The following is a 15,177-nucleotide window of genomic DNA, read 5'->3' as shown; positions in this document are numbered from 1 at the left end:
AAGAAGTAAACTTCCTGTCTTGAATGTCCTTTATTTTATTTATTTATTTTATTTCAAACATTATTTTAAAATAGTGTGACATATATTTTTGTTATTCCTCAGAAATGTGCTTTGAATTTTAACTCACTATTCCGCATAATATATGCCATAAAATCTCCATATTATAGCCTGATGCAATATTTTATTACAGTGTCACTTTCTCTTTCTCACTTCCTGCACATCTACAGTTAAATACCACTTAATGCCCATTAAGTCTGCCATAAAACACTTTATAGATCCTATGTTTGTTGTTATTATATGTATGTTTTGTTTTTTGTGGCAGAGTATTAGATTGTACAGGGTTGTATTGATTTCTCATGGTTTGTAAAGCTCCACTCTCAAGAGTTAAATCAGCACTTCTGAAATAGTTAAACATTTAACACAGAGTTATTTATTTAAATCACTGAACAGAGTTCAATGAAAGACGAATAACAGCGAGATAAACGTACCTGGGGTGCAGTCGAATAGTATATTTTGCTTAGGAAGGTTCCTACCTGAAGAAGTGACCCGGAAGTAAACAAGTGGCCGCCATGATAGGAGCCGTTCGAATTCTCTAAATGCAAAGGAAAGGAGCTCCAATGCTTCCTTTCAGAGCTCCTTTAGCATAGGATGCAACGGACCTTCCTATGCGATAGGAAAGGAGATTACGCCGACCCACAATTCTTTGCGAGAGCAACATTTAAAGTGCCGCACACCTCGGCCGTTAATTAAAACAAACGATATGTGTATTTGCATATTTAACATTAACTTTCATGCAGACATATAGTAATTGGAATAGTGATGATAAATGTGTGGACAGTGATAATAATTGAATGGTATTTTTTTATTTTATTTCAATCATGTTACAAATGTTTGACAAAAACGAAACTAAAACCACAAATGAAATGTAAACACAGCAAACGGTCAACAGGAAGGAGGAGCTGCTGGAACTGAAGCCGGTCAGTGAACGAGCTGTTTATAAAACCAACAACATGAGGAGAAGTGGACGATGCGCTTTTTGTAGTCCATTATTGTAGTTTCTCCAGCGCAGACGCACGTCAATCGCCGGCGCCGATCATCAGCTGTCAATCATCAGCGGCCGCGTTTTAATGACGTAGCTTAGTGAAAGTCCGGTCGGATTCTCTGAGCACCGCGGTCGACTTTTCCTAAATCCTTTTGAGTTCTCCTATCGCCTTTCCTTAACCCCGTGACGTTTTCCCCAGAGGTCAAGGAATAGGAGTTAGGAATAGGAGATAGGACCTTATTTGTTGACTATTCGACTGCAGCCATGGACCAGCGAGAAACCGGACTCAACCACCGGCGGTTTACTTTACAGGTAATTACTTCCGGGAAATCACTAGAGTGGGCGTGGCAGAGGCGAGGGGCCTGATTGGAGGACTGCGTGAGGGGCGCGGCGTAAAGGGGGCGTAACCTTGAAGGCTGATTCTTTAAGGCTGGATTATGTCGACACAATGCAAGGGAGCTTGCGGACCCCTTACGTCCTTGCGGACCCCCTACGTCCTTGCGGACCCCCCTTACGTCAACGCAAGGGCCTGACGTGTGCCTCCCAAAAATCCTAGACGCGCGTCGAGGCGACGCAACGCCAACGCAACACCAACGCAGCGGCTTTGGCTGTGATTGGTCCGCTAACTACATCCGCTGGAGACGCTATCCGGTTTCCACTCATAAACACCGCCATTTAAACTTTTAAAAGGCTACTTTTATTGTTTTCACCTCGTTTTATTGTTTGCACCTTCTCGCTTTTGCACAAAGAAATAAAACACCAAGTTCTGAAAAATTGTGGACGTTTAAAGCCGGAAAGTAAACAAATACGCTATAACGAAGCTTACGATGATATACGCCAAGAGTCTCGGTCGGTCGGTCAGTCTTTACAAAAACCATAGCGCCCTTTACCGGTGTGGCTTTGAATTGCATTTCGACACGTAAACCCAACGCAGAACCATCACGGTCTCCAAGCAACTGCGTGGCCGTTGCGTTGCCGTTGCGTTATCACTACGCGGAAGCATAATCAAGCCTTAAAGGCTTGTTTCGAATCAAGCATGCGCATGCATTTGCCTCGCAAAACAAGGCATTCTGGGAAAAAAACGTCACAAATGCTGGTGATAACTTCCCTTTGCGACATGTCACATGACTTTAAAAACTCGCGGTATCTCCAGGTACCTCCCTTCGCATGCTTTTCTCTGCAGATGGTCTGAAATAAGTGCGGACATAAGACACTCCCCTCAACGTTGCCCTAGTTGGTTAGAATTATCACGTGGTATTTCCCACGTGAGAAAATTCCTCAGCCTCCGTCAACAACGGGACTTCAAATGCCTCGGCTCGAATTCGTCAGCGACGAAGAAAGCCAGCGCCACTGGGCAGGCCATATTCTTTGTGCAAAGTCCGTGAAGTTTCCCCTGGCGCGATAGTTTGTGTTATGTATACAATTATTAATAAAGTTTAAAAAAAAAAAGGTCCGTGAAGTGCACCTGTGTCCGACTTGACGTGGTGAGAACTTGGCGTGTTTATGACGAGTTCCGGCGGATCCTCTCAAGTCTTGTGCATGCATCGGCGCAAATGCATGCGATCCGAAACACGCCCTTTAGCTAGCTAGGTAACTCCACCATGTTTTCCACACTGGCTACTAGCACCATCTATGACTAGCACTAGCAATCATTAGCTGCTGGTTAGCTAACTAGCTAATTGCCACCTACTTCCCCTTTGAGTTTTAATGGCGTCTGCTCCACCTTACAGGCGCATTATCGCCACCTACTGGATTCGAGCAGTAAATTAAAACAAACTCCATCGTAATCTTTTTTTTCCTTCATCATACCTGTTGCAGTTTGCTTTTCTGTCTCAGTGCAGTAGGTTTGCTACTTGATTGCACATAAATAGAGTCAAAAATATTTGAAAAATTATGATATTATGAATAATTTCAGCACAGTTCAAGCACACATATTTGACAGTCATGAATTCGTAGAGCGGCTCTGTGGGGGAGTAATTTATTTCCCTCTCTCCAGCACTCACCACCTACACATCAACGGTTATTCCCCACAGATATCTGACTTCTCCTTGATAGATCACCTGCTTTTAATCGCCCATCTCCATCACTCCCAGTTACATTAGTGTCCAAAACACCCATTAACGTAACTGGGAGTGATGGCGCAGCGTATTTAATGCTGAAAACAGTTAATGGTCATTTACACAGCTCCGTCTAGATTCAGGTACATTAAAGTCTAAATGGCAGCAGAGTCGTCTTCCTCCTCCCTCTGCAGAGGCTTTCACACTTGCATGATCATTTCATGAGATATATACTGGGTAATTAGATTGATTTATAATGTAGTTTTCAGTCATTGCATTAGCTAGATGTGTGTCATCCTGTGTGTCAGAGCAGCATCTCACAAGTGAGTTATAGAGATTTCCTTCGTCATCTTCACACCAGGAGGCCTGAAGGTTCAGAGCTGATCAGCTGACTCCCCTCCTTTTGATTGGCTTTCACCTGAGAGGAACAAATCGACAATGACTCCACAATAAACACAAAAAACATGCTCATGCATTTCTGAAAAATAGTCTGTTTGTTTTGCTTTCTTGAGTGTTTCACTTTATTTATCTATTTGAATTTCTTATTATATTTATTATATTATTATAACATACTGTTCATGTTTGGCCCCTTCCTCACCTGTCCACCAGGTGGCCTCAGTGTCACGGTGCTCACTTGCTGCTTGTATGTAAAGATGTCTGTTGTTTTTTAAGTGCATTTCAATAACGTTCCCACAAACCCACCTGCAGGCAACCTGTTGACATTTAATCTGCATATTCTTGCCACTTTTCCTTACAACAACATGTTCCCACTCTGGTGTATTAATGGAGCTATGTGGCAGAATATGTGCTTGCCTCTAAAAGCAAATGTTTTAACATTTGTGTAAATGTACTGAGTTTTTTTTTTAAGGTAATCAGCTGCTCAAAAGTCAGAGGATCTCTCAGAAAAATACAAAGTCTTCCATATAATTTTGTCCATTATTTAAAATAAAGAATAATGTAAGACATGAAGGACATTTCTATGACATCATCACCACCACTTATCATATCAAACTATGTTAACATGTTGGAAAATGGGGTTATAATTTACAGAAATCTGTTACATTTTGTCTATTAATGTGATTAATGCAATGTTATTTGATATTTATTGGTATACATGTAAACATTTACACCTGGAATTAAATTAATATTAGCTCATTTGCATACTGAGCCAGATGGAAATGACCATAATTGAGATAATGAACACATTAATCCTTGTTCTGAATGCAGAGACCCGTGATTCAGATTATATCATCCAGATATCACATGCAGGCGTAAACAGGGTTTACCTGGAGTTCCTCTGCCTCCTATTGGATGCCAGGTGTAAATGCAAATAGACAGAAACTTGGCATTCATTCTATAAAAATAAACACGACTTTAAAAAAAGAAGTGCGTGAGGAAAGTTGATGATGCATCTTTTTCACTGTGGGAAAGAGTAACTTGTCGTTTCTTGCTCGTCTTACCTTTTTATGCAGGATCCCTGAGGTATTTTGGAGAAGTCTGGGCACATATCTCTGCTACTGTCCTTGCCCATTTGTTTTTTTGTCTTTACAACTAAACCGATCTTCTTCACACACAGTCGGCCTCTTTTTCACCGTTTGTTGTAAAACTGGAGAATGTGGAGACTTCTCTGTTGTTTTAAAACGTAGATACCACATAAATTCTCTTTTTATTAGTATTGTTTGCTGCCAGCAGGACACACAGGAACATGTAGGTGGAGTAGCAACAGGATTATTCCTGTCTTTTATTTATTTAATTACAGTCTACACTGTTTTTTATTTTTCAGGAAAGCGAAACAAACAAAACAAAACGTGTTCTTGAACAACCAGCCAGTTCCCAGGGAGTGGAAATGATTTAGTGTCATTAATCATTCTTCTAATTAACTCAAAAACCACTCTGGCTGTTATCAAGTCCATCTCGGGGTTTTCCCACCTCACTCACCGTGTTGGCATCGGCTCAGAGATGTGGTTTGATGAGTCAGTTTGAAGAAATATGACACACAATTTCACACTAACACGGTAAGTTACACCTTTATGTGTTATTATATCTGTAAATGAGTAAATCTCTCTTTGGGGCATGTAGTAGAAGTTTGAGATACAGCACTTCCAATAAAGTAGCCCAATATATAACTTCATAGGGCCCAAAATCTGCTCCCTTGTTCCCGAGCAGTCATTCATTCCAGGACATGTCCACTCCTGCTCCACCTGACACCACCTGACTTTGTGGTTCCAATAAAAAGCGAGGTTTACTCACTGAACTGTTCTTCCTCTTTAGCCCCAACACATGAAAGGAAATGGAACCTAAACTTTCTTGTGTGCACATGGTGAGTCCACACGTTTGTTTTGTACAGTTCTGCTGTCTGTGTTTGGCTTCTTATCTGGTTCGTGTAATGAGATACATGTGGATTTCTACACAGATTCAAGGGATGAGTCTCTCCTCTGAAGCGAGGACGCAGACGGTTTGGGGCTGGGTTTCCATCGTCTGGTTCACTTTGGCGGTCAGCGTTGCTGGTGAGGTTGCTGGTGAGGTTTGCATGAGAAGAGCATGACGTCTGAATATCTGTTAATTGTAAAGTGAAAGTTTGACGTCTCGTGAAACGGGATTCAGTTTCTCTTCTCTTGTGTTTCGGGTAAACCTCAACCGAAACCACCGTTGGGGACTCAAAGGAATAACTGGACGTTTTGGGAAACATGATCCATAACACTCATTTTTTATATATTAATTGTACACGTTTATATAAACTTTAACATGACTAAGCATAAAGAATAGAAACAGCTCGTTTGGTTCAGTCCAAAAGATAAACCCTCTCTATCTATACTTTGGTTTTAGTTGAGATAAAATGAGATTTAGAAGATTGTTTTTTATTTGGACAGAACCAGGCTAGCTGTTTCCCTCTGTTTCCAGTCTTTGTGCTAAGCTAAGCTAACTGCCTGTAGCTGGGCTGGAGAGTGGCGTCAATCTTCATCTCTTGCTTTAGTGTATAACGTGTAATTTATTTCCCAAAATGTCTTACTATTCCTTTAAGATAATGCTAAAACTACCTGACCCTTGTCCAACAGTTGACCCAAATCTAAGAATTTGAACCTGATTCTTCTAAAATATTAATGCATGATAATACAATGTGACTAAAGAGACCTTTGGTCATCCCTCTCTCTGATAATCCAGCCGGTCAGGGTGTGAAGCTGCACACTCTTCCCCAGGTCGCTGCACGGTGTGGGGATACGGTGACACTGACATGTAATGTCAGCTCATCAGGCCACTTGAAATCGCTTTCCTGGGTGGCTCCAGATAAAACCGTGTGTGAGTATGTCAACAAAACGGGTCTGTGTGAATACAAGCCCAACACACTCACCCTGACCCTCCCCGCCATCATGCCGAACCACCAGGGGGCGTACCTCTGCAAAGTGCGCTCCACTGGTGGAGCAACGTCTAACACAACTGTTGTCACAGTGCAAGGTGAGTTTTTACTATTTTAACAACATCACCTTTCTTCTGTCATCCGTCTAAAAGTCCTGGATCTTTACAGACTGCCTTGAAGGTTCATTCATCAATGAGTCCCGTGCTGAGTGCTGGTTCAGCGGGGTTTCCCCCGGTGGGCCCGTCTACTGGTTCCAGGGAGGGGTGAACTTAACGGGCTCTGCCAGCACACAGGAGGTGAAGGACCTCGACGGACGCTACACGGTCTCGAGTGCAATCGATGTGCGGGAGGGAAACAAGAGCCTGCCCTATGAATGCTCGCTACCCATGCCTTCTACCAGGAAGCTGCTCCTCATTCAGACGGTGTCGTCCCGGAAGACACGGAGCGGGTCATCGGGAAACGCGGTCAGACCGCAGTGGATCTTTGGGATGGTGGTCATCCTGGCATCTGTCATGTGAAGAGAACAGATGCAGATGTTGATAGAGAAGCAACATGGGAAATTATAAAGGGTTATTCCTAGATTTGAGTAAAGCATGCTGTTTTTTAATGGTTGTAAAATGAGTGGGCGTAGATCAAGTTTTCAACACCTTACCTAATTTCTCCCATTTGAGAGCCTCCAGGCAACTGTCTTCTCTGGAAAGACAAGAGTGTCTTTTTATGCTGCAGATAACCTTATGCAACACTTTGTGATGCTCTATAATGCATTATAAACAATAATCTGCTTAATGTGTAATGATTTATGACAATGCACACATTGCAAAGCATTTTAATGACTCATAACGTCTAATACTTCATAATTGCCGTGTATTGTAATTCCCCTTTGTTGTAAAACATAATCTGTTTACTTTGCATTATAATCACTTTTGTAATGCATTAAATATGATTGTGAATTACTCTGAGTGGTCATTGTTTGTTTGGAAAATATGATTCAATCTAGAAAATATTCTCATTAATTTCACTTAGAGTATTTTATAATCACATTATAGCGGATTATAATTCATTGTAAAAAAAAAAAGGAGATTTATAACTGTCAACGAGTGACCAGCCGCTATAGTGCTTGACGTTTAAACATATATTACAATGGTTATTCTCATAAAGCATTACAATTATTAATATCTATATAAAGAGATATAAGTAATATTTACAAATCTTTAAACAATGGGCAGTTTTCTAAAAAGAGGCTTTACACTTGATAGAGTGTTTCTGTTTTCAAACGTCATACATTGTTCACTGATTTTAAACCTTCACTACATCCTGGTGGCAAGAAGGAGGCAGTCTTCTCCTGCAGAATAACACAGACAGCCTTTAAACGCCTCTCGTGTGTTGGAAGTGTTGGAAAGGAGAGCTCAATCAGAATTCTGAATTCATTCCAAAGACATGAAATGTGTCTGTTAGCTGTCCCTAGTTCCTTAAAGCAGACATGATTCATGTGAATGGCTCAAGAGTTTTCCCCAAGAGCAATAAAAGATTAAATTAAATGAGATTTAAATGAATAATTAGGGCCACAGGAGAGAAAATGTGCCTTTAATTTAGCAATATTTTCTCTGTTAATCATTTTATTTCATGTTTTTAGGATGTTTTCCATTTGTTTTCATGGACACTGAACTATTCTGAAGCTAATGATGCAAATATTATTTCATTATCTCTTTCGTAGTTGTGCTCCAGGCAAGTGTGAAACATAATTAATTTTATAAGCTTCCTTTTATACCCGGTTATGGTTTGTGCTCCCCCAAGCTAAAAGTGAGTGTGTGTTTGCTTGTCTAAGGCGTGTCTTTGTCTGCAGAGAGGTTGTTTTGTTAAGTTTAGATATCCGCTCACTCCTCGCTGCACTTGGCTGCAGAGATGTTCAGGTGTTTCTTCTTCAGGCACAATAACTGTTGCCTTGAAAAACAGCATTTCATTCTGTTTTAGTGTTGGTATTTAAGGTGCAGTAGCTGTTTCAAATCTCACTGCTTGGTGTTTCAAGTTGCTTTCCGAAGACGTGATGAAGAGTCTGCAGGATTCTGAAGAACGCTGTCGTAAAGTTAAACAAAAACTAAGCTGAGAAAGCAAGCGTGGGCATGCGCAGGTATCGTGTTGCACAATCTCGTGGTTTTTTTCCCCATCACAGCAGACCAAACCGGGACTAAAGCAACAGAGTCTTCTTTTACCTTCTGCTGCCCCGCGGAGTCCAAGAGAAAAGATGTCCAACATCAGGGGTTTGAGTTGTCACCCAAGCTGCTGGAGGCAAGATGACATGACCTCCAGAGACCCTGCGGAGGGTCGCAGATTAGTTACTAAGGACACTGAATTATTAGCTCTAAAGCAACAACAACATCGGATTCATTGCAGATCAAACGTGTCTGAAAGTTCCAAAACAAAATCTACAACCTGTAATCATTCAGGCCTAATATAATAATATAATACTATAGGGGACTATATAAACCCTGAAAGGAAAATCAGTTGTCATTTCAGGTAAAGAATGCCGTTTATGTGTTAGAAATAATGAAATACGTGTCCATTTACAGGAGCCGTGTGTAGGTGTGTGTTTTAAAAACGCATTAAAAATAAACTGAAACATCACATCTCCACTGAGCATGGAACATTATCAAGATGTTTCCAGCTTCGCTGAGATCTGCGGCACGCTTGAGTCGTCTAGATTAAAACACTGTTGCCATGGTGAACTGAAGCCGCTGAAGCTTTCCATTAAAAGACAATATGTTGGCTTTTCTCTAATGTGTTGGTTTCCTTCTTGTTTGGTGCAGAGAAGTGATTCCCATTGAAAGCCCGGCAATTAAATACACTCTTGTCGGTGCCAGGAGGAAACTCATATATGTGTATTATTTATCTGATTGCATTTGCATTTTGTTTGTACGTTTGCTGAAAATAGGGAGGGCTTTGTGAAACGAGGGAATAAGCTGTTCTTTCCTTCAATTCTTATTTCATTAAGCCTGAGCTTGACTAGACAGGGACTCAAATACAGATGAAAACAGGCACGCTTCTTGACGTTTGTCTTGACAGGCAGGTAACAGCCGACTGCATTATACAACCCGTCCTCCCTCCCTGTAGCTTCTGTGTGTGACGCGCCGGACTTCCAACTCCAATGTAAAGCTTCAGAGCAACGGACAGAATAAACAGTGACATAATCCACACTGGGGACGGGGCCATGTGAGGTTTCTTCACGGATTGCTGCCATTTTAAGTTTTTGAGTTTTAAATATATTTGTGTTGATTATCGGGATATTATCACAAATCGCAATTCTTTTTGCATGCAGGGTTATAGGGAGGGCAGCTGGATGAGTCAAACAAACACAGGACTTTCACCCAGGAGACAGGATCTAATGGGAGCGTGTATTGGCGGTGGGTATTTATGCCCCTACAGCCCGCTTGCTAAGGACAGAGCTAACTGCCCCAGCCAATGACATCATAGAAAAACAGAAAAAAAATGCTCTAAAAAGCAACACATTCGACAATCTGTCCCGGTGAGAAACTGCTGCCTCATGCTAACAGGGAAGTGATGAATGCTCCCATTAGAACAAATTTACTCAGCCGCCACTCTTATGAACACAAACACTGCTTGAGCTCACAATAACCGACAGCTGTCAACCGACAACCTCAAGAAATACAATCTGACTGCCAACTATGGGCCTCCCAAACCACTAATGTTCCACCCCGGGTTTCACAAACACCACACTTACTCACATATATACCCCCCATGTGCAGCTGGTCAGCCATCAAGGGCCAGCAGAAGACCAGGTAATCAGGCCAGCGAGACCAAGCGGCACCCAGCATGCAGAAACCAGAAACCAGCATCCAGAAACCAGCACCCAGCATGCAGAATCCAGCACCTAGCAACCAGAAACCAGCACCCAGCATGTAGAAACCAGCACACTGCATCATGAAACCAGCACCTAGCATCCAGAAACCAGTACCCAGCATGCAGAAACCAGAAACCAGCACCCAGCATGTAGAAACCAGCACCCAGCATGTAGAAACCAGTACCCAGCATGCAGAAACCAGAAACCAGCACCCAGCATGCAGAAACCAGCACCCAGCATGTAGAAACCAGAAACCAGCATGCAGAAACCAGAAACCAGCATCCAGAAACCAGCACCCAGCATGTAGAAACCAGCACCTAGCATCCAGAAACCAGCACCCAGCATCCAGAAACCAGCACCCAGCATGCAGAAACCAGCATCCAGAAACCAGCACCCAGCATGCAGAAACCAGAAACCATCCAGAAACCAGCACCCAGCATGCAGAAACCAGCATCCAGAAACCAGCACCCAGCATGTAGAAACCAGCATCCAGAAACCAGCACCCAGCATGTAGAAACCAGCATCCAGAAACCAGCACCCAGCATGCAGAAACCAGCATCCAGAAACCAACACCCTGCATCATGAAACCAGCACCTAGCATCCAGAAACCAGCACTCAGCATGCAGAAACCAGCACCCAGCATCCAGAAACCAGCATCCAGCATGTAGAAACCAGCACCCAGCATGCATAAACCAGCACCCAGCATGTAGAAACCAGCACCTAGCATCCAGAAACCAGCACCCAGCATGCAGAAACCAGCACTCAGCATGTAGAAACCAGCACCTAGCATCCAGAAACCAGCACCCAGCATGCAGAAACCAGCATCCAGCATCCAGCATCCAGAAACCAGCACCCTGCATCCAGAAACCAGCACCCAGCATGCAGAAACCAGCACTCAGCATGTAGAAACCAGCACCTAGCATCCAGAAACCAGCACCCAGCATCCAGAAACCAGCACCCAGCATCCAGAAACCAGCACCCTGCATCCAGAAACCAGCATCCAGAAACCAGCACCCTGCATCCAGAAACCAGCACCCAGCATGCAGAAACCAGCACTCAGCATGTAGAAACCAGCACCTAGCATCCAGAAACCGTCCACCGGGAGGAGACGACACCTGGAACATAAAAGAGAGAAGGGAAGGCTGACGGCCACAGCTTGGATCAAGACATGTGTAACACAGCGGGGCGGATACGTTTAAATTCACATTTAGCTACGTCGTGTCAGGGCTGAAGGTGCAGCCAGGTGATGGGGTCAGAGGTCATCTGTCTCTTTAGATTCCCTGAACAATTCAAACTTTGTAACAATCACAGCCCACCTCCCGGCTGCAGCTTCCTCATATGACCGACAGCTCAGCCGTGAGAAACATCTCTTTTCTACTCTTCCGTGCAGAGCTTAGCTACAACGACGTCATTCCTGGGTGTTATTGTGAATCGTGTTGCAGATAATGTTCTGTACTAATGGAGAGAGAACTTCCTCAGTAGCTGCCCTTTGTTGAAGACTACAGCTGTGCTTATGTGCAACACACATTCTTCTGCTGCTGTACTTCCCACACCCTTCGTTCTGCGGGCCAGATATTCTTTCATCTTCACATTAGAATTCACAATTTGTGTGCGTCCCCAGCTGTGGAAGTGGCTATGAAGTGACATGATAACGACCATGGGACTCGATGAACCCAGACCGGAGTTCACAGCAGCTCCTGCTCGTCCTTTTTGTCACATGAGGGGAGATGGATTCTCAGAAACACGCACTTCAAGTGGAGCTGTATCTCTCTCTCTATATATATATATATATTTATATATATATATATATATATTCCATATTACCTGTTATACTCTTCACTGCAAGGGGATCATAACGTCCCTTCTACAGAAAATGCATTTTACAGCCAGTACATTATATAAGTGACTGATAGAGGTGCATGTGGGCAGATGAAAAGCAACCTGCAACCAGTAAATGTTGTTAATTGACAGCTAAAAGAGGAGTTCTGCAGCAGGAGCACCATCAAAACCATCGACCAGCGAACAGTTATATAAGCTTCCAATTATTTTATGTAACTGTGTTCGGGCTCCTCCTCTTCGCTCCGATCCCCGGCATTCTTCTATCGCTGGAAAAAGGAATGAAGGTTAAACAGCTGCAAATTAGAATAAATGTCCACAACCCATGCAGCGATGAAAGAGAATAAAGGTTAATCCGTCAATTAATTTGACTTATTTTGAACATTTGATGTCTGCTTGTTGAGTATTCCTTTAAAAAAAGCAGCTTTTATTTGAGATATTTCTATAAATAAAGACGACACCCAGTGTACAAGCAGCCCAGGTGTGATGGGTCTCCAGTCGTCCTATTGGCAGACGTGGCTGATCACATTACTATCCATTATCTCGCTGCATTACACAGTCAAACAAAGCCTCGGCTCGTCTGCCTCGGGAACCCAAACACAGAAACCGACCGACTGCGCCTCCTTGATGAGGTTCATGACACTCAAGGGATCTCACACTTCCGCCTCAGGGGCCGAGTGTGCATGTGCGGTTGGAGATGGAGTGTGTTTGCAGGTCTACAGCTGGCGGCGTAACGTTGGGACCTACGCTGGGAAATCAGGCGAAAGGTCAGCGGAGTTGAACTCGCTGACTGCTGAGGAGGAACACCGTGGATTCAATTAAAGCTCATCTGTGGACAAAGCGGAGATCTCTGGATCCATCCGAGGATTAACCAATAAAAAAAAGACATGATGTAAAACACAGCAGCTACGACTACCCAATCATTTGTGGTAATTGAAGAACTAATTAAAACACAAGTCATTATTATGAACAGCGAGAGACAAATGAGTTTTTGAAGGTTTGAAGGTACGAGGTGTGTACCTTTTTTTCCATGTATTTATTTGCTGTCTTTACTGTTTAAATCCCCAATGTGGTGATGATGGAACTTTATTATTTAAAAAATTCATAGAAAAACAGAAACGTCTGTTTGACGTGCCTGAAGTAAACCTGCGGTGCTTGAAGAGTGAGATAACCTTGGAGAAGGTCGTGAGACGCACAAACCCAAGGACCTTCATCAGACGACAGGTTTATCTTTCACCGGGCACAATGTGCTCAGGGATGAAAACAAACATCTACTTTATAATTCCCAGTCGGTCCCCATGAGATTTATTACTCAACATCCCCTCAGCTAGTATGTAAGTTGTCGATGACTAAAATGCCGTCTTGTCTCCATGATTTCTTTTTGCAGCTGGTAGCCATTATTTTCCCATCCTATAAAAAGTGCCTCTATTCTCCACAGTCTCCATGGAGCTTTAAACTACCAGCACTGCTTCCTCCCTGTGACCACAATAGATCTATCCAACATAATGGTGGTGGTGATGCAATGACTGATGTTTGCCTGTTTGGACCCTTATAAACAGACACCAGCAGGAAAACATGCTGTTCTTCATTCTGAGTCTTCATTTAAAAGGTAATGTTTTTGCTGTTATTGGATGGGACAGATGGAAATGTGAGCTGTGGGGATGGTTTTCACACCCAGGCTGCTCAGCGTTGGTAGAAGGGGTGCAGGTTCACTCACACTCGGCCCAGCTGCAAGTGGTTCTTTTATGGGTCTTTTTCTCAGAACACCGCTCATCTTCTTGCATCCACACAGCCGGCGGCTGAATCTCAGAGAGTCCGCGTTAAGACGGCTTGATTCGTGACGAGAATAACACGTGCATCGAGCCGGCCCTGCAGGGATGTTTTTCTCTGAAAAGAATTCATGAAGACGAATTCATGAGCTCACTTTCTGTCAAGGGAATCGCCACGGATGGAAGGATATCTCTTCCTTCTTACTGTCATACATTTGTGGTCGACAAAACGGTATTTTCCTGTTAATTTGTTTTTGATGTAGAAGCACATTTCCTCTCCTAAATATATAAAAACGATATAATTGTTGTGTCCAGACACTTTTTTAATCTATATTTACCATCATTACTAAATGTGCAGTTCCTGAGGACGGCGGTGACGTTCCTCCACTAACACATCCAACAGTCTGCAGTGAGCACATGATACATAACGGCGATGTTGGTGAGCAATAAGACCAACTAGAGGGCAAAACGTTTCTGAGTGGGAAATGTGTGAGAGTTTGAAATGTAAAACGGGGTCAAGTAAAAAAAACATATCTGCTCTGACTTCACGCTCCAAGGAATGAATCCGATAGAAAAGAAATATTTATAAATGCAGTCTAGGAATATAATTGCATATTTACTCCTTGGAGTCACTCTGATGTGATATTCTGAAAACATAATTACAATTCTGAGCGATGCCGTTGTGTTTGCAGCCCTCGGGGTGTCCGTCTCTAACAGTCGATACCAGCATAACAATGTCCAATCGTTGGGGGACAGATAGCCGGGCTCTTCTAAGCAATAATAATAATAATAACCATGCTGGAGGTGTGGAGAGGTCAACCTGGTCTTGTTATATAAGTTACATATTGCAACTCCTTGATACTAACACCTTTCACCAAGCACTGAATCACCGAAACCAGATACAAAGCTGCTCCTGATGCCGAGGACAAACAACTGAAAGCCGGTTTGTGAACTCTTAACCTTGTAAGGAGCACAGCAGGGTATTAAGGGATGCGGGAAGCTCCTTTATGGGGCTCTACCACATCAAAAACATGACACTCAGCTCCAAATAAAGCAAGAGAAAATAAATATGACAGAAACAGGTAAAAAAAAAAAAATGCTACAGGTGAAAAAGTAAACTGCTACTTGACATTTCACTCAAACCCAAAACAAATACCCGCTGCTCTTCTTTTTTTGACGCCTCCCAGCCAGCTGCCCTCCCCCATTGCAAGGCCACAGGTTGCATAACAGAGCCCTCGAACAGCCAGTCCGAACCGTTTTTT

At 43.0% G+C, this 15,177-nt stretch overlaps 1 protein-coding gene across 3 annotated transcripts; it reads left to right on the top strand.

Annotated features, from left to right (window-relative positions):
• The first annotated feature begins 5,327 nt into the window (after window positions 1-5,327).
• LOC311031100 (uncharacterized protein) lies at window positions 5,328-7,407 on the top strand. Of its 3 annotated transcripts, none has more exons than XM_084037216.1 (4): window positions 5,328-5,419; window positions 5,513-5,606; window positions 6,262-6,552; window positions 6,623-7,407. In XM_084037216.1, exons 1-4 carry the CDS (start codon window positions 5,390-5,392, stop codon window positions 6,970-6,972), a joined length of 765 nt encoding a protein of 254 aa, XP_083893342.1. In that variant the 5' UTR covers window positions 5,328-5,389; the 3' UTR covers window positions 6,973-7,407. The 3 variants fall into 3 exon arrangements, with proteins under 3 accessions (XP_083893342.1, XP_083893341.1, XP_083893340.1); XM_084037215.1 differs by having other exon boundaries at window positions 5,513-5,618; XM_084037214.1 differs by having other exon boundaries at window positions 5,373-5,431.
• The last annotated feature ends 7,770 nt before the right edge of the window (window positions 7,408-15,177 follow it).

This window comes from Eutrigla gurnardus, assembly GCF_963514095.1.
Source record: "Eutrigla gurnardus genome assembly, chromosome: 20".
In the NCBI taxonomy this organism is placed as follows: domain Eukaryota; kingdom Metazoa; phylum Chordata; class Actinopteri; order Perciformes; family Triglidae; genus Eutrigla; species Eutrigla gurnardus.
Note: the sequence above shows the minus strand (reverse complement) of the source record. Positions and strands in the feature narration are given on the sequence as shown.

Bases quoted from the DNA above. Each gene is read 5' to 3' on its own strand.
- LOC311031100 (XM_084037215.1), top strand. From the start codon at position 5,390: ATGGAACCTAAACTTTCTTGTGTGCACATG. The intron at 5,420-5,512 runs GTGAGTCCACAC...ATTTCTACACAG, and splicing joins AACTTTCTTGTGTGCACATG to ATTCAAGGGATGAGTCTCTC. The intron at 6,553-6,622 runs GTGAGTTTTTAC...GGATCTTTACAG, and splicing joins AACTGTTGTCACAGTGCAAG to ACTGCCTTGAAGGTTCATTC.